Below are 23,099 nucleotides of genomic sequence, written 5' to 3'. Positions count from 1 at the left end.
AATATATATCAATGAATAATTGGCCATTATTCTTGACATAACATCTCGATATTATTAGACTCGATCAAGTCCGATCATAAGACGAAATTAATCCTCAAGATCCGCGCGAAAGTGGTGCAATTTTTATCACCGTCGCCCACCTTCTGCTCTCAGGAATCCGTTGAAACCCCGATTCATACTTAAACCAGCGCGAGCATCTGCCTGAAATAAATTGTCGAACTCGTTCGGGTTCGTTAACGACTCGAAGCTCGAGTTTCTGAACTTAGAACTCGTGTCATTAGCATAACTCGTTCGTTTGTTGTGTCTCAGACCAGCTATCCGCTAAAACTAATGGTATGTACCCGGGCAATTTTATAAAGCGGATAAACGCTGTATTATTTGCTAAATAACCGACCCTATAAAGTTTATGGACGCTTTAACACGAGCTGCGTCCGTGCGGAGTTATTTGATCCAAGACACTGATCGCGGAATTTAATAGCGGCCCTGTCGCTGAAAAATACGATAAAAAGCGGGTACGCGATAATCGCGGAAACTGCGGAGGCGATTCGATTATACGTTCGACTCAATAGGGGCGTTTATCGCGGCCGGCCGCATAAGGACGCAATGATTTTTCGACTCGGGTTACGCTCCACGAAAACCCCGAGAATATTGAAATCATAACGCGCCAGCCATGAATATTATTCGGGTCTAAGGCAATATAATTTAAAATCGATGGAACGACGTGGAATAAATTTGGCACCCTGCCGCTCACCGTAAGTCCTAAGCTTCGATGTCCAGGGGTGGAACGGGGAGGATTGGGTACTCTAACGTTCGGGTGGAACTTCGGTTAGATAATGATAGCGGTCCAGCACCTGGGTCCTCCTGATCGAAGTTTTCACCTCTTCCCCTTCCCTCGTGTGTTCTTTTCTTGCACAGGATGTATCAGAATTAAAGGGGTTGACTTAGTAACGCAACTCGAGATAACGGAAATGTTTTTTAGTGTTGAACGTGAAGCACTCATAAGATTTATAGAGTAGGTTATTCAATAAATAATACAGCGTTTTACATCTTTCGTGGCTTAAGAATAATATTTAACATTTAATTTAACATTTAATATCTACACCAATTATGGTCGTATTAAAAAAATTCCTTAGGAGAAACTAGCATTATTTTAACCAATACATTCAATGATAACACAGTATTTGATCATATCATGGCACAGTATATGTCATAAATATTAGTAGCAGATAAGGTGCTTTTAGAAAGTTTGTTGTTTACTTGTCAGTAAATAAATTTAAGACGACTATGAATCCCGTTGCACTCCTACAGTAATCAGTGTAGTGTGAAATGGAAAACAAAATTGTGCATCCGCATGTTGGTTCAAGTTTCCAGTAGACAAAATTGTGGCAAATCATTTATATAGATGAACTAGAATGCAAACATTTGCCATGCGATATGCTAAAAGTGTGTACGTGATAAATATTTACATAACCGCAACAATTCTCTTCTACCGCGATCGAAACGTTTTACCGTAGTTGCTGTTGGATGGTTCGCTGATGGAGATTTACCCGATATGACACACTGTCCCTCCCTCAAAATTGTTATACCGCCTAAAACAAAATTTGTGGCCAATCAGGAAAATTGATCGTAATAAACAACGCGGCTCGCGTTTTAATTAAATTCACTAGGACCATTCAAAGGAAGGTAATTTTATGTTATCGAAAAGAAAAAATGTCGAGAACGAAGTTATAATTACGTCTTCTACTCTTCTGCGAAACAGAATATCGTGCAATTAATGTAAAATTGCATGTATTAAAAAGAAATTTAGTGCTTCTATTAATTGAATTACCTAATTATTGAAATATTTTTATATAACAACATTTCTTCTATCCTAATATAATTAATAATTATAAGTCTGAATATAATTAATACCTAGGAGCCGAAGCATTATATAATTCACAATATAATATAAAATGGTATCCAACAAATTTAGAGGTGCAATTTCAAAAACATTAACAATAATTAAAAAAAGCTGATGATACAAAGGAAGTATCCAGCAACGAGAAACACGTTTGCCGAAATTCGAACATCGAAGAAACGAATCGGCGTTCTTACGTCTTCAAAGCGAGACGAAAATCATTACTACTCATTCTCCGGGCGATTCGGATTCATGGATTTTGCGAGGAATGTTCTATCCATATTCCTATTATCTCGCGAATCCAAGCAAACACGTGAAATATCGCGATGTTTGACGTGTTTGCATCCGCTGGTGACAAAAAGCAAAATGGGAATAAGCAAACAACGACGAAGCGTTCCCATTTCCGGACAAGCTACCCGGTATTACATCCCTTGCATGCAGACGCTAACGAAGGCGAGAAAAAACACAGAGAGGGGACCTGTTTGGGTGACTTGCTCGTAAATGTCAGTAAATTAGTGCTTCCACGTTTATTATCGTTAAACGGTAATTAGTTTTACCTACGGCGCCAGACTGTGCTCGAGAATAAAAAGCACTAAGACGCCTGTGTACAGGTAATCCGTTCTACAGCATGGTCGATTTGTGCAATGTTATGTCGAAACTTTATTACAAGAAGTCATTTATTTATTTCATGTCTTTCTTGCATTGCAAGAGAATAAGGTACAGATAGATGAAATAAGAATCGGAAATGTATAAAGGGAAACTTTTAAAAAAGAGGTTCTAGATTCTTCATTGTCATTTTTGCTCAAGGAAGTTGTTGACTTTGTTTCTTTAACGAGTTATACGTTTTTCATAGCTTTGCATTTCCTGCTTGGGAAGTCTAATTGAATTATTCGTAATTATAGTGTGCTCTCATTCCGTAATTAATCTAAAACTCCTCGATAAGAAACTAAACTACTTTAGAGCTCTTTTTTCAAAACTTCAGAATTATTTTTTTATTTTTTAGTAATCATTCATCGACAAGTCAGACAAAGTCTGTTCTTCAATTAATTCTAGCATACCATAACTGAAATGATAATATGCTTGCAAAAATATTGACAAACCATATTGCATAATTATAAAGTCATTCTATCACTTCATTGCATTAAAATTAAATGCAAGAAATTAATCTTCCATTTGGCCATTGATATCGTTGGGTTTTTGTACAGTTTCTTCATTTTCGCTAGTAACAGGAAACTCAGTTTAATATGTAAATCTTTTTCCTCCGAATTTAGTATTCATTCATCCAACGTTAGAGCCCGCGTCAGGTTTCCTTCAGGAATAATTAAATGCCCGAGTGTACTTATTCGCAATATTACGAAGAGGCAGAACGTTGTTTTGCATCTGAATGTAAAGGTGCTTATACGTTGCGTTTGTAAAATTAGTCGTATACTCAGGGAGCTGAACCAATTGATAGTAATAGTAATTACAGACGGATGTCACCCATGCGTGACACACGCACTGGGGTGCAGGTGCGCACATGGGTGACATCAGCACTGAACGTGGTAATGTGTCCCTCCGTGATGCGTCCCTCTTCTTCAACCAAAATAAATTTTAAATTATTCATTTTAATACGAACTTTTATTCCATTTTCATTGATATACATTTGCATATAAATTGAAGGTATTTATTTCCATCTGAAGCAGATCGTGCTCCCTGACAATTATATAATATAGCTTGCCAAGATTAAAATTATGTCGGACATATTTTTATCAATAAAGCAGTTATTCCAATTATGAGTTATATGCTGGAATTATTTTAAGAAAAGCTACAATTTTAAACGAAGCAAATAGGTTCGAACAAATAAAGGTATGTAACTCAAGTGGCTCAATTGCCGTTCATATAATAGAAGTTGAGATTGCCAAATGACGTGCAACATATTTTCAATTATCCTGGATACGAGCAAGAGTAGAGAAAAAGAAAAAAAGAACATTAATCGCAAGTCTGACTATTCGTGCACTTGATATCGAAGCCAATTCTGGGAATTTCGATGAAACAATGAGCGAATATATTAAGTTCCGGTGGTCTATAAAGGAAGATGAAATGGCTCCTGCTCGAATCCGGGCCAGAATTTGTAATGGGAGCTGGTTAATGGATTTCCGCGGAGCTGTATGTTTTACTTTGCCAAATATCAGTGCGGCACAAATTGCACCTTGTGTTTCGCATACTTATCACGGACTACGGCAACGTTCCACGCTGAGCTCGTGCGATTACTTTAGGCGTTAGAGAATGAACTAATGACCCAGAAATCGACGTCGAAAACTCACTGAACTGACAAAATTTAGAGTAGAGGAGTAACTTTCTAAATCTTTTTATTAGATTATTTCTCTACTAATAAGCCTCTATTAATTTAAAATATTGTTTCTGGTGCGCATGTATATTTTTAAACATACTTTAATTGACATCCGTCTATAATTTTCAACTATTAATTCGCGTGAAGAGGACCATGCTACCAGATAATAATATATATAGACATATACGTATGTACGCATTAAAGATTCCATTAAATTTAATTTAATACTGCAAAAAACTTATATGTGTGCACGTATATTTTCAATTACATCTACACGAGAATTATCTTCCATGAACAACTTAAATCGTTCACTTAAACATGACTATAAACTTTATCGTTTCTAAATAAACAAAGATAAACACCGAAACTTTATCGCTTGAGATTGCCAAACAATTTACTGCAGCTCCACTAATAATTTTTGCCGTAATAGTTTAATAATCGCGGGATATCGAACGCGACGCAATTGGTCAATTTGCTGGATGGTTCCATGTAGCGTTGCTATTCGAGCGTCAATTTAAAAATACATCCACCCGTAGCCATTAAGTTATTGCGACGACCAGCCATCGACAGGTTCACGCGCAGTGTTTACGCAGCGTGATTGTAAAATTTTTGCACGTTCGTTTCTGAAAAAAAAAATAAATTCAACGTTCCGAGTCTCCGCGGGTGTATCGTTACGCGATCGAGGGCACTCGATTTTTCAGCGCGTCGACCATTTTGATTTTAAACGAATATTAACAGAAGCGAAGCGATACGCGACGTATCGGGTGGTTGTATTAAGCAAAACAATATTTTTCAAAATTATTTTCGCGCGTTGGATACACGAACGGAATTCTTTCACGCGAACCTTTGTTTTCAAGGGAATTGCTTTCGAACAATTGTCGGCCACATCGTCGACAAAGCCGCCTTTGTGGTCCTTCGTGCGGACCACTGCTGTGTTTAGCCGGGGATGCTTACCCGTCGCATTTATCAAAGTATTTTAATGTACTTTCATATTGCAACAATGTACTGCAAAAGAACGAAATTCTTCCACTCGTTCGCGTGTATGAATAATTGGGGTGATGTATTGTTCTGGCTATAAGAGCAGTCGCGTTAAGTTGACTGAGACTTCATTTCGCGTTTTGGGGGTTAATAACCGTTTTAATGGAAAGGGTAAAAGTGGTACATATACAGATTAATACGAAATTATAATAAATGACACATTAATTAGTGAAGATTTTAAAGTTAGTATTTCTTAGACCTGTCAAACATTTATTGACAATTTTGACATAATGCGACACTTGTTTTTAATTTAATAGAATAAATTATATATGTGAACTGAGTCTGATACTAAAAAATTTTGCTAGCGTTCTTAAACAAATAAATAATATTTACCACACTACTCTTTTTGATATTTCTACGATTCCGTTTATAAAACAATCCTTCAACCGTTTCATTTTTGTTTCAGATCCGCCAACTATGCGAACGCGACGAAGCAGTGCGAGCTTTCGGACATGGACCGTCTAACTGTCGCGGGTTCCAACGCTTTCCAATCAGCTAAAGGCTTCGATTATCTAGAGAATCATTGCGTGGACGAGCCAGTCAAGCTCTGCGAATTCAAGAAACTTGCAGGTCGCATTCTCAAGACCGTAGATTCTGTCTACCAAGATGTTGGAACTGCTGAGGAGTGCCGCGAGCTCTGTCTTAATTCTCCGTTCCGTTGCCATTCGTACGATTATGGTGACACTGGCGACATGGTCTGCCGTCTCAGTCATCACTCCAGAGCCACCCTCTCCGACATTCAGGTAAGAAAAGAAGGTTCATTGTAATTCAGATCTAAATTTTTAGAGACGTTCCACTAATTCCATGTTTTCTAATGTTATTTTAAATACTATTTAACTTATCAGATGTTGCCTAAATATACGCTAGAAACGAACCAACAAATATTTTTCATCTATATTTAATATTTTCTTATTCGACGAGAGCACTGCAAAATTTTTCCATGTAGGACACAATTTTAATATCGGTTGTCAGAGCCAGTGAGATTCTAGAAACATGAAAAGTTGTTATTAAATTATTTTTATAAGTACGAGAACGTATCCGTTAAATCAAATTTTAACAATCATTTATCAAACATTTGAGCCTTCTCTTATCAAATGCATTTTCCTTCAGAGTTAATAATTTCGATAAAATATAAAGAGGTGTCTCGAGAAGAACAATATTACATTCCACATTTTCCTCTTACTTTTGTTTCGTTGAACTTTTATAAAGAAACCCTACGAGTTGCGCTGTACTTTAAAGAATTTATGGTGGAACTCGAGATACACTCAAGGTTACAAGAAAGGTAACAAAAAATTCTAGAACAAGTTCAATTAGTAACGTAACAACGTTAAGCAATAGGTAATTTTTTTAACTTTTGAAAGCACTCTGTATATTTTTTTGTGTTAGATCATTTTTTAACTTTTTCTCGACGATTCGAGTCATTATTTGTTCTATATGTAGATGGCTTCTAGTCCTTTAATAAAAAGTTATCCATTAGAAAAAGCTGCTTTCTTAATATTTCAGATAGTTTTATGTTAATTTAACATGTAGAAAATTTCAGTAGCAATTGTAGAAAATTCATCGTTAAAAATTAAAAACATTTTGTCTTTTTCAAATATTCAACAATTTCCTGTTTAAGCGGTGATCATTTAACCCAAAATTAATTTACTTCAAAGAAGAGTCAAAAATCCTGAATCGAATTAATGATCCAAACAAAAAAATATAAATTAAATCTAAAATTAAGTCATACAAAGAATGCTATTCAAACTAAAACCATTAAATACCAGAAGCACACAAAACTCAAATAACCGACTATTTTATTCGACAAAAAATGTTCGATAAAACATTAATCGAAATTATTCCGTGGGAATGCTGGAAACTGTTTTTGACGTTGAACGTCGTCGCGCAGATAACTTGCTTTAATCTATCCGGCACACAAAAGTGAAACAATTTAACGTCAATCCTGACCGTAGAATTCGCTTAGAAATCGTAGACCACACATTTCACACGTTCCACTCTGCCACGTACTCTTGAAAGGGTCGACGGGGATTTTCTGTAAACCTGATTACATCGTACACGTGCAAACCGGGTCGAACAATTCGCCGAGAGCGCATTCGTAGAAAATCGAGTTTCCATCGCAGATGCTTACCCCATCGAGCCTGTGGGTGGCTCTTCAACACGTGCATACGAGAGAACCGTGCCTCATACCAGAGAAAGTCAAGACAAAGACTTTTCTTCTCGCCAACCTGTTGAGGAATCGGTTCGCTCTATTTCTGCTGGCGTTTTACATCGAACTGAATCACTTGTACTTTTAACGGTTCGTGCTCGTCACGATTCCTGCCACGTTCCTCTTCAACCTAGCCGCCATCTTCGAAAGACCTCCCCTACAGATAGGAGAAATTGGAACGAAATATCGGAATCCTCTTCCTATTGTCTTTCCTCTCTAATCGAAACGAGAGACTTCCCTGCGTGAATTTCTTGGTAAAATATTATTGATAATAGCTTCTTCGAGTTGATTTAATATTTTTAACTTGCTCATTTATATGTGTATGATTCATGGAAATATGCATTTTTAATAAACGATGCAATAACGTCTTAGAATTAATTAAAAGGTCGTAGATGTTTAGTTTAATCGTACAGAAATATGAGATCGGAATAGTATTCGTATTTCCTGTTTCATTATTTGCAAGTATCATTATCGAGAAGGGTTATCGAGTTTCAACATCATCTATCAAAATTCCAATCTCCCGAGCGCCAGTTTACTCCGTGGAATATAATTTCGAATAATTGTTTTATGATAATATGAATACAAAACAGAATAGCCTATCGATTTAATGTTTACGCAGGATCTACACGAAAATAATATTTAATCATTTGTCAGCTACAATATATTGTCTGCCCAGTTATTTATTATAGTCCTGTAGAAGTACACGAAAACATAAAATTAAATTGAAACATGAAGATTATCTAATACGAAAAAAGAAAAAGTAGCGAGAATTTAATTTTTAATTATCTGAACTTTAAATAACTTTGAACTATATATTTTTACTGTATCTTTAAAAGCAGAATAAAGAAAACATTTTCATTGCTACGAATGAAGATAGTTGAAAGAAAAACACTGCAAAATGCAATATTACACAAATCTAAACCGTTTCTCATCAAGTTTTTAATAGTGCCATTTAAAACTGGCGTTACTTCCAACGGAAACTATGGTTTTGCTTTCATTGCGGCCAAAATCCGACCTCGACTTAGCCCCAAGTCAATTTACATAATCTCGCCAGAAATTGGATTAAAAAATTAAAATTGCTTTTAAAACCTAAAAGTTTACATTTACTTTCCAGTCTTTGCTCTGTTCGAATTAAAAACATTTCTAATTCAATAAACTCGTCCGTAACATCGACCCCAGGAGAACGATTAAAAAAGACATTTAACACTTTAACATTTTAAATACTATCGTCAGGAATGTTGTAGACTAATAAACACGATATTAGTTAACTCATAGACATCAGTGGCTAAGTCGTTCACGTCTAAATTGTTCAAATACCGACAAAATTTGACAATACAATTCAGTAATCTTATATTCTCAACATTTATCCCATGGATAGGCCTCAATGTCAATAAATATACCTGAAATGATTACTTAAAGAGCAAAAGAATTATTTAAAAATGAATCGTGCATGCAAGTCATCCGTTCGAAATTGATTTTTAACAGACTTCGAAAAGGAGGAGGTTACTCGATTTGACATGTATATTTATTTTTTTTTTTCTAAATATATTTATCCTATCTATAAAATACTAATTTTGCTGATTTCAGGAACCGTATCTCGACGTGCCAGAGGGCTCAACCTACGAGCTGAGCTCCTGTTACAACGTCACCATCGACTGTCGCGCCGGTGACATGGTTACGAGGATCCAAACCAGCAAGCTCTTCTACGGCAAGGTATACGTGAAGGGTTCGCCCAACTCGTGTGTACAGGACGTGAAAGGTGCCTTGGAATTTGAGCTCCGCATGGCCTACGACGATTTGGAGTGCAACATCAGACAACAGGGTCTGGGTCGTTACCTGAACGACGTCGTGATCCAACACCACGACACGATCGTCACCAGTTCCGATCTCGGGCTGGCCGTCGCCTGCCAATACGATCTGACAAACAAAACAGTGTCGAACGAAGTCGATCTCGGCGTGCACGGTGACATAACTCCCGCCTTGTCGGAGGAAGTGATCGTCGACTCGCCCAACGTCGCCATGAAGATCACCGATCGCAGTGGAAGCGACGCGATCCCGTCGGCCGAAGTCGGGGATCCGTTGGCGCTCAAGTTCGAGATCCTCGACCCGAACAGTCCCTACGAGATCTTCGTGCGAGAGCTGGTAGCCATGGACGGCGTGGACTCTAGCGAGATAGTCTTAATTGACTCGGACGGTTGCCCCACCGATCATGTCATCATGGGACCTCTCTACAAGTCGGCTACCACCGGCAAGGTGAGTTAATGGTTATCATCCATCCAGCATTCGTCGGCCGGCCAACTTTCGCGGCGAGCCGCGCACTTTCTAACGAGATCATAAACAGAACGCGTTATTTGTTAACGCGGAAACGTGTCTCGTTACGGGACGATCGCGGACGGGTCGAACTGTGATGGACGCGGGATATGGGGAAGGTAACAGCTGTCACACCGCGAAATATTGTTGCCTGAGACGCGTGCAATTCCACCTACGCACGACGCGAGGAGTTAATGATAGCACGGGTTGGGTAAAGACCGATTCTAATTTGGCAGACGCGGCGCAGCCATAGGCGACACGGCTAATACAGATGATTGGCATCGATAATGTCGATACGTGGCCGGGGTGACCGTTATGGGAAAACGCGGCGAACGCTGCTTTCGAGCGCGTTGACTCTGGTGGGAGAGAGAAAGGGAGAAACGGTTGGTCTCTCCCCATGGATGGAAGAAGCCGCGAGTCAACCAGTTAGACTAACTTCATGCTAATCAATCACTCGGACGGATTTTACGACGGGAAGCAATTTGCTCGCGCCGTAATAGGTCGCATCGCTGATGCACCGCCGTCTTGGCGATGACGCGTCATGATGCGCCGGACGGAGGTCGCGTTTCATCCGTGAGTTGGTCATTACTTTCCACAGGCGGAGCGTAATGTTCGCTGTCGGTTGGAAATTCGGGAAGTAAACGATTCCTTGTTACGGTTGAGGCGGGGAACGGATCTGTTTACACAGTTAAGCGAAGTGCCAGGTGCTGATGCGGAGTGAGAGCCGTTTTAATACCCCTCGGCGTACTCGCTGTTTGAAACCGATACTTCGTTATGAAACTGAGGCAAGTTTATGGGGCGATTTGACACTTATTGAGACGTGAAATTGTTGAGTCGATACGGATCGGTTACGACGAGTTTGGTAATGGTTCGTTAAGGTTCTAGATTTGTCGGAAGTCGAATGAAAAAACAATTGATATCTAAGTTAGACGTAGTTATAATAGGTATTTAGTATGGTGATAATTTGATTTTGTAATTTCTTGGAGAATGTGTTTTTAGAGTTGAGGGCACTTTGTTCGTACAGTACCGATCCAATAATTGAGACGTTCGAATTATAGTTAATTATAGGTTGTTTGATCCATTTATTTTCGTCAAGAAAGGTACATCAACTCACTCATGATATTATGTATACTATGAATTGTAGTATATAAGTTTCTTTTCTTTAATACATATGTAGAAAGAGAATTTTGATTATAGCAAGAATATTTTTTTTTACATATGTATAACAATTAAAAATTGCTTTCCTCTTTTTTTTCCGTTTGACACCATTTTATATTGTCTTAGAATCTAACGGATTCATTGAGTATTCCCAAAGAAGTTCAAATATGTTATAGAAATACCTATACAAGTAGCTATAAAGAACGTCCCCGGATGACCCTTGTAATATAAATAATCATAAGCTTAAAATAATAGTAGTCATTAGTTCATATAATCGACAATCTTAACCATCAGTAAAATAATCTTTTGCAGAGATTGTAATCGAATCTGATTCTATACGAGCTTTTCTTTTCACCAATATAAAGTGCTCGCAGTACAGAGATACCGGAAATTAAGAGTCGATTTAAAATGGAATTTTATTACGCGGGACGTGTAAGTGCGAAACCAACTTGAAGGTACTGGCGGCGTAAATAAAATTCCCTCGGGTTACCTCGGCCCATGTGTTTCAGTTAGGGGCTGATGCAATATCACTTACGAGGTACCGTAGAGACGCTTCCATTTTGATCTCTGCTTCCAAAGAACAAGGAGACAGGAGGCGATGAGTATAAAAATCAGTGTGCCACAGAGTATCTTAAACAGACCGTTCTCTATATTTCTTTGCCTTTAAACACGAATATCGTCTTATCAAACTTCCTTCTGTTAACCAGGATAAATCTTATCAAACGAAACTGTGATTTAGAAGAATCATTGGTCTTTTAACTGTGCACGCAGAAAGAAAGTAATTTGATCGTTCAGCAATTCAAATTTCTTTGCACAAATTCGAAACTGAAAAGTAAATAAAGAGACAGAAATAGATTTCTGAAAAAAGAAGAAGGAATTACTTTGCTACAGGTCAACATTACTGAATGACCAACGACGATCAATTCAAACTATTTCAATAATTGTCATAAATTGTCTTCGCAATACACGTGCCTTCATAAATACAATACCTATTCGCATTAAACTGTTACCATGGAGCTTACCACGAATTAATTAACAATTTCCAAGTAGGCTTTTTTTCTGTAAAAGGTAAGGTTCATTCCAACCGCACAATGATAGACGAGCGTATCACAGATATGAGTAATCACTGGTCGAACAACGTATGTTTCCACCGTGCGCCAAATAAGGAAGCAAACAATTAGCTTCGACATCGTGTCAGTGCCCGGAGATATAATTTCCTTGTCAGGACAGTCGAAGCGGATTAGCCAGGGATCATTAATTCCTGCACATTTAATGGGTGTCCAATGGCGATAGGAAAAGTCACGCATCGCGTGATACAGGGCCAGCTAACGTAGATACAAATGATTTCGAGTGATCTGATCATGGCATCGCTGAAGGATTATTACTTCTCACACGTGAATCAAATGATTATTCCCAATTGGCAAAGCATTCGTGTTGCAGTCTGATTAATTTTATCCAACTTAGATCTTCCTCGGAATTTTTGCTTATTTATGCATTGGGAAATCGTGACCAGTGATCATCAAATCTGAATTGTCTGAAATCTGAATCTGAGAACTTCCTAAGACCCTAAGGACTTTCTCATGGATTCCAAAAACTTGTAGCTACATTCATTCAATTTCGAAAAAATTCATTTACACTTCCCTGATGCATAACCCTAAAACCCCGACAAACGAACATCTTAGCACGTACTGTTGCCATTTTCTCACGTTTAAATTCACCGACATCACCCCTGAACTTTACCAGCACAGCATTCAACGTCGAAACTGGGTAGCACAACTTCTTTCAAAGTTCTAAGAACTCGTCCAGCATTTTCGAGTCTCATCGCTCACGAATGCCGGCATTCGTCGACGAGCAAAAGCAAAACGGATCGCAGCGATAGTGGCAGGCAGAACGAAGAATCCTCCATGGCGAGGGGGGTAGACAACAAGAGGCATACCGCCTCGTTAACTCGTCGTTCCACATCATTTGCTCACGCCAGCGCCAGGCAATATCGCTTTATTAGAAAGTAATAACAGTACCAGGCTGAAAGAAAGAGCGAATTTATACCCGCTAATCCAGAAAAGACGCGGCGCATCGAGATATATCACCGAGTCGTGTGCATCCTGACGCTCCATCCCCCTCCCATATGCGGGGGGGAACCAGCTCCCATTCGTACCACGATCTCGTACCACCGATTCCGCAGATCACGCGAGCTAACCTCATTTCCTCCCCAAGTTCCTTGTCCAAGTAACGAGGCCTGGATCTACGAATAGCTGACTGTACGTGCTCCTTCGTACACAGGAAATTACAATTCGCGGAACAAGAATTTAACCAGGAGAAGCGCCGCTGGGCAACGAGACAGCGCTACACAAATGGCCAAGACGGCATTTACTCGACACGAAACATGTTGAATCCAGGATTGCTTAAGAAAGAACCGTTTTGATCTAGCTGGAGGGCTGAATAACATTTCTAACTGTAAGCTCGAAGGACCTCTCTTCTAATGCAACTTGAATTATGCCTTTCTTCCGAGGAAAAATGTTCCAGAGCTTATGGTTCAATGCGTGTAACTCTGAGCTCCAAGAAAGTCGATCATCAGACTTGATGAATGTTAGAACGTTGATTTCTAATCAAGAAAGTTATTTTACTCTGTCACCAGACTCAAAATCTCGTTTAATTTCTCTTCAATCTTCACTTAACAAGATGTCGAAAAATCTATAACAGATTACAGTATCAGCTGGTACACTTCCTCAGACGTTTTAACTCCATCTTAATCGTCAATACTATCGTACAATAGTCTCCACCGAGCCGTCACGTACGCAGAATGATGACTTCCTGGAACCCTAAGGACATTCTCACGGGCTTAGCAAAAGTTCCAGTATGTAACTGTACAGTATCGGAACGTGCCTAAGTAACTAGATGCGCGATTACGTTGGATCTTCGAAGTCATTTGCTCATCTGTTGCGTAATAAATCTTGGGACCGATACGTGAAAGATGCGGCATCCAAAGTGATAAAACTGTCAAAGACTGGTGGCAGGCATCACCCTATCGATGAATATTTATGAGTCACGAACATCGTCGTCGATGGATGACACGATGATAAACGTTGGCGACACTGCTTCCATTCTCACGCCAAGTCGCGTAATCCTGATTCTTTGGGAACAATTGCTCGGTGAACATGGCAGGCGAAGGATTTTCCTGGAAACCGTTTCTCGTGGACGCGTTAAATGTTGTTTCTTATTGTGCGTGCGCACTTATCTCGTTGAGCGTTAATGAGATCCCCTCCCGGGATCACAGAGCGTGTTTACTGTTTTGCCTTTTGTGCAACTGTGATAACGTTACTCGTTAACAATTTCCGTTTCTTTCAAAGGCGACCGAAGAAACGGAGGTAATTTAATGGTCGTGGTAATTGTGAGAGGAATTGGAACTTGAGAAGTGGTTGGAGATTAAGGTTAAAGTGTGGGGATTTGAGGATGAAATTTGTATCGGAGTGAAGCTCTGATTAATTCCAATAAATTAACTTAAGCTGTCGCCAGGTAGCTTCTCTATTAATATCAGGTGTAGTATGATCATCTGATTTCTTTAAAGCCTCGTAATTTTGTGTCAACGGTCAAACTTTCTTATTATTCGATCATTTGTTTACCTCTACATAATTTACATAAATACAATGCTGAAGATAGTTTTCATACCTCGAATGTGAACATCCTCCACGAAAATAATATGCCTGAGTATTGTTTAGTAGTAAACCCTCATGAATTAAGAACAAGAAGAAAAGAAAAGTGGATTTTACATGTTATTTTCTTTCTATTGTTCAACAATCTTCTTATGCAAATTATTCCCTTTTCATTCGGCTTATCCTGAGAAAGAACGTTGCAGTAAGAATCACAGCAATTTGAAAAATTACTACCCTTGACAACAGTGTTTTCACTTAAGATTTAATGCTTGTGATTGTTAGTCAAGAGTCAAACCTTCTTCTTACTCGACATTTTACTTACCCCTATTAGCTTTCAAGCCATTTAACTAAATAGGCTATTCACATACAAGTCAGGAAATAATTTTCATGCCTCGGACATGAACATCCTCCGAGGTAAAAATATGTTTCTGTATACTCTACTCACATGTTTGTCAATGGAGTGCTGTTCCTTGTTAGTAAACCACGAGAAAAAGAAGAAAGCAGTGCTCTTATGCAAATTATTCCCTTTTCCCGGTTTTTCCCGGGCAGAGAATGTCGCAGCAAGAGTCACAGCAGTCTGACCAATTACGAATGGTCGTTATACCATTATGGACACGTCAAGGAAGAAGATAAAAGGGATACTTCCTTTCGCCTCGGCACTTTCGTTTTCCAGGCGTTTGAAACGGGACAGCAGAGAAAGAAAAGCGTCTCGCGTCGTTGCAAGAACCGACGAATACAGCCGCCTTACGGTAGCTCGCTCGGAATGTACAAAACGGGCGAGAATAATTTGTCGCCGCGACTGTTCAACACGTGACGACTTTGGAACGCGGTTAATCAACCGCTTGTCTCGTTTGCCACTGTCAGAAATTTTATTAGTCGCGGGAGAGTGGATGGCGAGAAAAACGACCAACGACGAAACATTCAGGACTCGGGACTCAAACGGTTGGCAAAGGAATCCGTCTCGCCTAACCCAGGAATTTGCCAAAAGTCAGCTTTTTCGGTATCCCTGTCACGTAGCCAAGCCGCAGGAACGTGGCTCCTCTATTTCACAATCGGTTTGAATGAAATTGGAAACATTTCTCAGCCAGCACGCGTCTACGTGTAGATTCTGGTGTCAGTATACACATGCAGGGTGTTTCATACCGCAGGAGATCTGTTTAGAGTCGTCTGGAGGGAGGATTCGAGAATTATAACGAAGAGATACGTTATCCAAGCGCGTGATTCAGTAATTATTTGTTTGTGCTCGTGAGAAATTAGTGGTGAGAAAATCTTCGCGATAAATGCTTTCATCCGCGACGGGATCAACGATAAATCTGATCAAAAGGTTCTCATCATTCTAGTCGAAGGCGCACTTGGCGTGCTCTAAGATCCAATCATTAGGTCTTTCGAGAAGATTGTAAATTTTTAGGGCAAAGGTCACGACGAATATTTATTTCTTGATGGCATATATACGGAAATAACCAACTAGAGTAAACGATTCTTTTTATTAGAACAGAGCTGTAGAGAAGTCATTGATCACGTAAAAAATTAGTAAAATGAAATTGAAGTAGACAAACAGCAAAAATTCTAATTTGTAGAAGAATAAACATTGTGAGTGCTTACATAGTGTCCACTATTAAATACTCGTAGATAAGTTATCGTGTAGTGATGTTTCGCAACAGTTGAGGCAGGGCATCAAATTAGAAAATAGAACGAAGAAGGAAGAGTGTAATTAGATACTCGAGCAACACGCCATACCATACCAGGCCGCCGGTTCATAGAAAGAACTCTCATCACGCGGCAAGGTAACGACCCCAGACCACTCATCTAAATTGTATAAAGGATTTTCATTGCGAAATGCAACAGTGGCATCCTGAGAAACATGACGTAGCCAGGACAGCTGTTATAATATGGGTCAAAATATTTGACTGCATTGCAATATTAAATTAAAAACTACCGATGTTACATTTTGAGACATTAAAAGTTGATTAAATATCACGCTATCCTGAGAAACAGTTAGTATACAATACATAAGTTTCAAGATAAAATTCCTCAATTATCTAATCTAATTTAGATAGGGTCCAGTAGGTAGCAAAGGGCAATTTAAAAAAACAAGAACAACCATCTCTTTCCCAAGTTTGATACAAAAAGTACATTATACTATTTATTAGTTTCGTGACAACCGAGACATCTTTATTTTAACTTTCGTTTATGTTTCCTTAAAGGGATTCCGCCTCTCCCAATTTGCGCGGTGATTCGGAACTCTTGACCGCCGGTGCACGTCTGACCTCTCAGTTCGTTTCATCTCGTGCAAAGAGCGCCCCGGTCGTCGTCCACGCGTCACGTTCGTCGACGTTCCAGCGCCCTCGTGGAAAGGGAACGCAGAAACGGCTCTCGTACCAGATGCCGCGGATACGCGGCGCGTTTCTTTTCCCGCGTTTTGCCGATCCACGGCTTCTCTATGGCCTTCCGCCGGCGTCTCTGGCTGACGTGGAGTTAATAAAGTTCCGCTCGTTCTACGAGACGTATCCGCCAAAGAAACAGCTAAATGAAGCTGTACGCGGAATGAAGCATATTTTAATGTCTTACTCCCTACCCCCCAGCCCCACTCCACGCCCCGATAATGTACGTGCCCGGTGTGTAAATATGATGAACTTGGTAATGCGCCGTGGAAACCAGTTTGGAGGATGTACACGCGCGTTCAGCGGTCCGGGGGTGATCGTGAATCAAGACGCGTTTCCCCAGTTCGACGAAGAACCGGCCAAAGAACCGACGACAGGAACGATCGGAGTTGATTTTTTTCCACTCTCCTCCCGTCGATTGGTAGCCAGGGGTGGGGTAATGGCGGACAAAATGCAGTTACGTGGACAAGAACCGTGGTTCGAATCCGGGGGCTGTCAGGCTTCTTTGATTAAAGGACCCGGTCGAAGAGGACGTAAATAGTCGATACTTGGCGGTGACAGGTTGTGATGGGCCATGAGCCATGAGTATGATCGAGCAGTATCGATACTTTATAGTGAAGAATTCTGATTCCGAAACCGCGAATAATTCTCCATATGTTAAAAGGTATCGATACTTGAGCGATACCGAAGTGATACTTAAGTGATAGCATCATATTCAGATGTCTCGAAGCTTTACAAGTATGTTTACTGCGAATGTTTATACAAATGTAATTTCTTTTCGCGGATATAGATAGAAAACGAACATTGAAATGAAAATATGTTTTATCCTTTATCCTCTTATGGTTGATATTTCATATATTTTTGTAATTATGCACATTCTCACAGATTTCTCCATATTTCCATTTGCCACAAATACATAAATATCCGGAGCCTTGGATGGGTTTATAGGTTCGTACCTATATCTTGAACATTTGAAAGCGTAATAATTTCGTTCTATCATTCTCACATTTACTCCCTGCTGTGCTCAAGCATATTTATCTCAGGCATTTATCAATCGTCTTGATATTTAGTATCATGTTAATTTCGATTACTTTATGGGACAGACCACTGTTAAAGCATTTTTAAGAGCACTTTTCAGTATATTTTATTCGCGATATAAACCAACAAAATCCGGTATATAACGAACTTCCAAATGAATACCTGAGCATCGAATTGCTTGAAAATCTTGTATCTTGTAATTTATTTAAGTGGCTAACTATTTTGATAAAGTTATTTTACTGAATATGCGCCTTACAATACTTATTTTCATTCTTTTTATGCACAGATCGATCAACTCCACGTTTTGAAAAATCTGAAATTTAAGTGTCAAAGCACTTGGTATAGTCATAACTTTTTATATTTATAATAACTTTCCTGAATAATGAATTCCCTAAATTTCATTTCTCAACTTTTTGTTTCATGGAGTTAATCGATTTGTGCAATGAACGTGCTCATATCTGTGAGAACCTATAGTTCGGATACCTGAGGGCTGCTAGAAAATCATGAAAAAGACTACTATTACGCCCATCACTAGTGACAGGCGCTCATTCTCGAACGGTGCCCACTACCATGAATCGCGAATAGGGGGATATCGTTGAGAACGGAAAAAGGGAATCAATTTATGAGTAGAAATTAAAGGGGCTAGTCGCGGACTGGTACAGGTCATCGCGAAGGATGTGCTCGCGCTTTAATGGCGTCCGTAAAAGCGGGTGCTTAGGCTGTTACTAATCCCATAATCCCGTGTAATTGCTGTTACACCGGCGCGCTCTAATGAAGTGCAAAAAATTAGGGCGTAGTTGTTGCAAGGAACGTGGAACCAGTTTGTCTCCGTGATCCTCTATTACGCGTATTGCGTGCGATGGCCAACGCCTGGCCGTGTTATGCGAATTCCTAGCGACGGCATTCTACACGACTCCAGGTCCCGTGGTTTTCTTACTCGAATGCGAGCAAAAGCGAACGCAGTTTCAGGGCGATTTATGCGCGGGAAACGCGATCTGCGGGGATTACTCGCCCGGACGATCCGAGGCGTAGGGCTTCGGGGAAATGAATCTCAGGTGCCACCCCTTTTTAAACTGTAGTTTAAATTACGTTCGACATTTGTGAACAAAATTTACGACAGAACCACTGATAAACAGTTATGACGTGGTTGTTACAAACGCTTGAAGTGAAAACGTTTTCTCCCGTGAAGTGAAATCAGTCGAGATAGATTTGTCTGTAGCCTTTTGGTCTTCTTTGTCAGATAATGGAACTAATTATATTTCCTGTTACTTTCCAAGCATCTAACTAGATGAAAAGGCTGAGAAAAATGCGGGTACCTCGGATCCCCCATGAGATGCAAATTTTATTCTCGTAACATCGGCGCTTGATGGTAGTTTAATTCGCCTCCTGCGCTAGATGAAAACCATGGAAATCGTGTGACGTTGCGCTGTATTCAGTGGCGGCACTATTCATGTACATGAGAGTAAAAAAATAAAATGAAGATACAGAGACAGGCGACGGATTATGGCGGCACTTGGGTTGACTCCTCCAATTTATCACCAGAAATACGCAAAAAACATTCAGCTGTTACGTTCTGAGTTATTCGGTAGAGCTCCCGACGACGAAGTATTATCTTAATGATGAATAATGGCGCAAAATGATTCCTCGCGTGACTCAGAGATTGGATGGAAGAACAGAATGCTAATATCGAATCTTCTCACGGTCATCGAAAGTTTTAATAAATACAAGCATTTTACTTTGTGATTCGATGTACGCAAAATACGTCACTTTGTCATCTGCCAAGCTGACTTCCTTTGATAAATATTTCAATTCCCAGCTACATAGTTTTCAATTTGATAGTTTCAGAGTAAGTAAAGGTCCATCAAGGTTTCCTTAGCAGGAAGAATCATGCAGGCACAATGAAGGTACTTAAAGTGACTTATCATTCTTGTGATCAAGAATTCTTTGTCATTTCTCCTCATTTGTCTTGCTAGATCTTGTTCGGAGGAGCCCAAATTCTAATCGAAACTTGGAAAACTCGGAGCTTGTTCGACTTGCAGGCTCGACTTCCCCAAAATTAAGAGCATATTCAAAACTTATGATGAAACCGTTCAGAACTTTCCATAGACTCCTCCATGTACCCCTGGGTTTGCAACTTATTTCACGACCAAGAACTCAATAACGAAAAGGAATTTCAACTTGGTAGACTGACTTAGTGCACGTAGATCAGGAGAATTTTTCGAACAGTGGATGCTTGAGAGCATTCACTAAAATAGAGTTTCCCGAGATGGGAAGTTAGATACTTGGATCTTCTAAGAATTCGAAAACTAATGGGGATCCTTCAACAACTCTAAGTTAGATCTATTCTATGTTAGAGGTAGAGGTTGAGGATTGGACGCTGAGGTCTGTTAAAACTTGGCAAATTACTTAGAATTAGTATTTATACATCAGAAAATGAAGTATATGAATAATGTTTATAATCGAAAACCAGAAACTAGAGTCTCTAGATTAGGTTGTATTTCGAGACTAATCCAGTGATATAATCATTAATACCGATACGTATCAATTCCGAGTATTGTGTGGAATGAAATTCCATATGTACCGAAATATGCTGTCATTTGGATTTGTAAGATGAACTTGATGAAACATTTCTAAGGGTATTCATACGGAACAAATATCAAGTCCCATTACAATTTCAACAAAATTATAATTGCAGTTCTGCGTTATTTAATTTATCTAACCAAATACCCCAAGAAGAGGTAACTGACAAGATAGTAATATCATCATTAAACTGCTGATTTTGTATCTAAGAATCTATTCGACGAATTTCTATCCTGATTTTTGTTTTTATATAATTTTGAATAGATGCTTGATATATTCATAAGTTGAAATGAAAGATTCAAAAGTTCAAATGAAAGAAAAGGAAAAAAAAATGCAAATCAAGCAGGACGTTAATAAATTGAACAAAATTTTGCACATACATATCCAAACAAACGTCCCAAGTTTCAAAAATGAATCTCAATTCGCCTACCAAACAATCACCTCGAAATTGTTCTAAACGAAAAAGCACCCCCACCAAGAAATACAATCTTTCTCGCACTAACAATCATCAATTTATTTCTGTTCCAGATTCTACTTTCCCACTTCGACGCCTTCAAATTCCCCAGTTCCGAGGTAGTGCAATTCCGCGCTCTGGTGACACCTTGCATGCCCACCTGCGAGCCAGTCCAGTGCGACCAGGAAGAAGCCACCGGCGAGCTGCGATCCGTGATTTCCTTCGGTAAACGTCGTCGTCGTCGCTCGACCAGTCCCTCTTCCCAGAACCGCGAGGACCTGCTGCTGGTGCAATCCATCCAGATCACCGACAAATTCGGCTTCGAGCACGACGGCAAGGCGTCGAACGCCAGCTCGGCCACTAGAGACACCGTTTTCGTCGAGAGCGAGGACATATCGTCCACGATGGGTGTTTGCATCAACCTAGGCGAGGCAATCGTCGCAGGCACCGTCTTCCTCGTCGCCCAGATCGCCATAATCGCGGCGTGGACCATCACCTGGCAGAGACGTCGACAGATGCTCAAGCATCAAGAAGCCCTCTCCGTCTCGGTTTCCGTTCCTGGAATGCATTCCGTTCCGGGGCGCACAGACAGCCTCTGTAAGTTGTACGACGCCGGATATTCAGCGCGCCGTTTTTGAATAGCCTTCGTTTCCTGTACCCCTCCGTCCCTCGATCTCGTCTTCCTACCAGGGTTGCAACCCCTCGGCTGACATCGCCACCGAGATCTTCGCTAGCGACCGTTAATCACTGCTTCATCGATGCAGGGATCTAGCGATCCCATTCTCGGGAACGATCGTAGATCTCGGCTCTCCAAATCGCTAGATCATCAACGAGGGACATAACATGTTGGAGGGATTTAACTTTGGCTTCTTTCGGGCGCAGCCATCCGTTGCCTTTCGATCGGGAATCGTGCAAACGTTCGTCGAGTGTTTGATAAAGTTCGATCCGTAGGGCAGATAGAGTAATTTTAAAGACATCGAGCCGGGGAAGTATTTCTGGATGGAAATTGCCTCTCCCGTCCGTGACACTTCGCGCTTTCTTTACCTTATAGGAATTATCCCGCGCGTCGGTACTTTTTCCAATTGATCAAGGCTGAGCCGTCTTCATTGCTTCGATTTAATAGTCTTAAAAGTCATACCGCATCATCCGCGAGTTGGGAAAGGCAACTCCGAATCGAACCCGCAACATCCTGTCGAGCGAACCATGGTCCCCCGTGATCGTCGATTTCCTTTCGAGGCTCGACAAACGATCGTCGATCGCACGCGTGAAAGCTTCATTTTCGATTTTCTTGGGTTATTAGTCGCCGAGGGAATCGTTCTCTGGAAAAGCGCGCGCGACGGTCGACGAACCACTCGCCGACAGAACCTCGGGGTCGAGTCAACTTAAAATCGACCTTTAGCAAAGTTGAACGTATAATTGCAGAAGACAGTAATTACACCGTAGCAGCTAGAGGCAATTAGACGATCAAAGGGCAGGTCCGATCGATTATCTTCCAGCTCCGTCATCTTTCATTCATAATAGTGCATAATCTTCCCCGTTTCTTGCGACGTTTTCTTCCCTCCTTCCACTTCCATCCCGCCCATTCCATCGCCGTTTTTCCTGTCCGTTCATACGCGAAACGAGACAAGACAAAACGAAACAAGCCGAAGCGGGATGAGGCGTGGCGTGGCTCCAAAGGCGATAGAGGTCGACGTGTACTTGCTACGTAGGATAGGGCACTGGTACGGACTCTAATTAGCATTGGGAATCGAGCATGATTATGCAGATGCTCCAAGTAGGATATCAACAGGAGGAATGGCGGACACGGTGGCGCGCGGGGGTGCTGGGGGAAAGGGTCAGGGAGATAGAACGGTCGAGAACGGAACGACTGGAAACAGTAGGAGAGAGCGATAGAAACCCAGAGGGGCGATACGGGAGAGCAAGGGCGATGCGCGTAAAGGGGTTGGCGGAAGGTTAATTGCCTCTTGTGGCGTCTCGGGGTTAAGCTAAGCTTCGTGGGGTTGGACGAGAATTCGGGAGCGAGAAGGGTCCGGAAACGAGACAGCGAGATGGCGTCGG

General features: G+C 40.5%; 2 protein-coding genes across 5 annotated transcripts in view; one reads left to right on the top strand and one right to left on the bottom strand.

The window, feature by feature from the left end:
• The window catches only part of LOC128873960 (uncharacterized), a 103,045-nt gene extending 81,293 nt beyond the window's left edge, over positions 1-21,752 (top strand). Inside the window, exons 3-5 of the mRNA XM_054118051.1 lie at positions 5,671-6,007; positions 9,058-9,723; positions 21,116-21,752. Of these exons, the coding sequence (XP_053974026.1) occupies positions 5,671-6,007; positions 9,058-9,723; positions 21,116-21,679 (1,567 nt within the window). The 3' untranslated portion in view covers positions 21,680-21,752. The remainder of the gene's footprint in view (positions 1-5,670; positions 6,008-9,057; positions 9,724-21,115) is intronic.
• LOC128873956 (autophagy-related protein 16-1) overlaps positions 1-23,099 on the bottom strand; it is a 651,400-nt gene that overhangs the window by 367,729 nt on the left and 260,572 nt on the right. The gene's annotated exons all lie outside the window — the stretch shown is intronic.

Source organism: Hylaeus volcanicus, chromosome 3, assembly GCF_026283585.1.
Source record: "Hylaeus volcanicus isolate JK05 chromosome 3, UHH_iyHylVolc1.0_haploid, whole genome shotgun sequence".
In the NCBI taxonomy this organism is placed as follows: domain Eukaryota; kingdom Metazoa; phylum Arthropoda; class Insecta; order Hymenoptera; family Colletidae; genus Hylaeus; species Hylaeus volcanicus.
Note: the sequence above shows the minus strand (reverse complement) of the source record. Positions and strands in the feature narration are given on the sequence as shown.